Source organism: Lipotes vexillifer, unplaced genomic scaffold (assembly GCF_000442215.2).
Source record: "Lipotes vexillifer unplaced genomic scaffold, Lipotes_vexillifer_v1.1 scaffold371, whole genome shotgun sequence".
Lineage (NCBI taxonomy): Eukaryota > Metazoa > Chordata > Mammalia > Artiodactyla > Lipotidae > Lipotes > Lipotes vexillifer.
In genome coordinates, this window is record NW_006786304.1 from 3136218 (window position 1) to 3138363 (window position 2146).

The 2146-nt window shown below is 41.6% G+C and overlaps 1 protein-coding gene across 1 annotated transcript in view; it reads left to right on the forward strand.

Annotated features, from left to right (window-relative positions):
- LOC103073515 (CEA cell adhesion molecule 1) overlaps window positions 1-1866 on the forward strand; it is a 27458-nt gene extending 25592 nt beyond the window's left edge. The window contains exon 3 of the mRNA XM_007458692.1: window positions 1739-1866. Within this exon, the coding sequence (XP_007458754.1) occupies window positions 1739-1866 (128 nt within the window). The remainder of the gene's footprint in view (window positions 1-1738) is intronic.
- Window positions 1867-2146: the final 280 nt, after the last annotated feature.

Genomic DNA, 2146 nt, shown 5'->3' on the forward strand with positions numbered 1-2146 from the left:
CGGGCCTCTCACCGTTGTGGCCTCTCCCGCTGCGGAGCACAGGCTACAGATGCGCAGGCTCAGCGGCCATGGCTCACGGGCCCAGCCGCTCCGCGGTATGTGGGATCTTCCCGGACCAGGGCACGAACCCGTGTCCCTTTCATCAGCAGGTGGACTCTCAACCACTGCACCACCAGGGAAGCCCTGACTATTACTTTCAATACTATTTTGAAGAGAAGTGGCAAAGGCAGGCATCCTTATCTTGTTCTTGATCTTAATGGAAAAACTTTCAGGCTTTCATATTTAGAATGATGTTAGATATGGGTTTTAATATATGGCCTCTATTATGTAGAGGTAATTTCCTTCTATTCTGAGTTAGAGTGTGATGAAAGGATTTTGAATTTTGTCTAATGCTTAAACTGATTTAATCTCCTTCTTAGTTATAGGTCTATCATATTTTCTGTGTCTTTGTGATTCCACCTTGGTAGCTTTTGAGTTTCTAGGAATTTGTCTATTTCATCGAAGTTATGCAACTTGTTGGCATATAATTATTCATAATACTCTTGTAATTCTTATTATTTCTTGAGAATTGGTAGTTATGTTCCCACTTTCATTTCTGATTTTAGTAATCTGAATCTTCCCTTTTTTTCTCGAGCATTCTAGTTAAAGGTTTGTCAATTTTGTCAATCTTTTTTGAAGAACCAATTTTTGTTTTTACCGATTTTCTTTATTATCTGTCTATTCTCTGTTTATCTCCGCTCTAATTGTTATTATTTCCTTCCTTCTGCTAGCTCATGGTTTGGTTTATTCTTCTTTTGCTAGTTCCTTAAGTTGTCAAGTTCAGTTGCTGATTTGAGATCTTTCTTTTTTTTTTTCAATGTAAGCATTAACAGTTATAAACTTCTTGCACAAGATTATTAACTACTCTGAGCCTCAGATTCCTCAGCTGAAAATTGCAGTAAAAGCACCTGCTTCATGGCATTATTTCAAAGATTTAATGTACGATTAAATTAAACTCTTGGTAAAACGCCACACACAGAGGAAAACGTTCCATAACTGTTAGATGCTATTACTACTACTATTACCATTAGGCTCTATAAAATCAGGTACTCCTACAGTCAAGGACTACCTGACTCTAGATCCACCTGTTAGCTATATGACAATGGGCACGTTTTTTCACCACTGGAAGCCTCAAGTTTTTCACCTATGAAATGGAAATAATGTCGATCTGGCAGGGTTACATGAATCAAATGAGATATATGTAAAGTATATAGCCCACGCACCTAGAGCCCATGCTCTGCAACAAGAGAAGCCACCGCAGTGAGAAGCCTGTGCACCGCAACGAAGAGTAGCCCCCGCTCGCCGCAGCTACAGAACGCCCACGCGCAGCAACGAAGACCCAACATGGCCAAAAATAAAATAAGTAAAATAAATGAATTTATTTTTTTAAATGGATAACCAACAAGGACCTACTGTATAGCACAGGGAACTCTGCTCAATGTCATGTGGCAGGCTGGATGGGAGGGGAGTTTGGGGGAGAATGAATACGTGTATATGTATGGCTGAGCCCCTTTCCTGTTCACCTGAAACTATCACAAATTTTTAATTGGCTATACTCCAATATAAAATAAAAAGTAAAAAAAAAAAAAGAAAATTTATTCCTTGAAGGAACAAGTAGAGCCTACTTCACGTTGGCAGTTGTTTCGCAGAGCACCTCCCACTGTAAAATAATGTCACCTTCATTCATTCTTCTCTGTTCTTTCCATGACAGATGATTCAACACAAGGAAGTTCTTCTGGCCTCTCAGGTGGTGCTATTGCCGGCATCGTGATTGGAGTCCTGGCTGGCGTAGGTCTGATAGAACCCCGGTGTATTTCCTGTATATGAGATAGACTGAAGGGTATGATGCCTTCCCTCTTGTTCTGCTTTCTCTGAGGCTAATCGTCATGCTCGGGAGAGGGAAGGAGCCTTCATCTTCTGTCTCTGGCCTGGATCTGCTCCTCATGCTTCCTAAAGCCCTGCTTCTTGGCACTAATTCTTATGGGTCTCTTCTTCCCTGGTCTTCACGCTTCCTGTGCCCTACTCTGTCTTGGACATGGTTATTCCCAACCCCATCTGGTTTAGAGGGAGCAGAGCCCATTATGTTCCTCTGTCCCCAGTCAGGGAA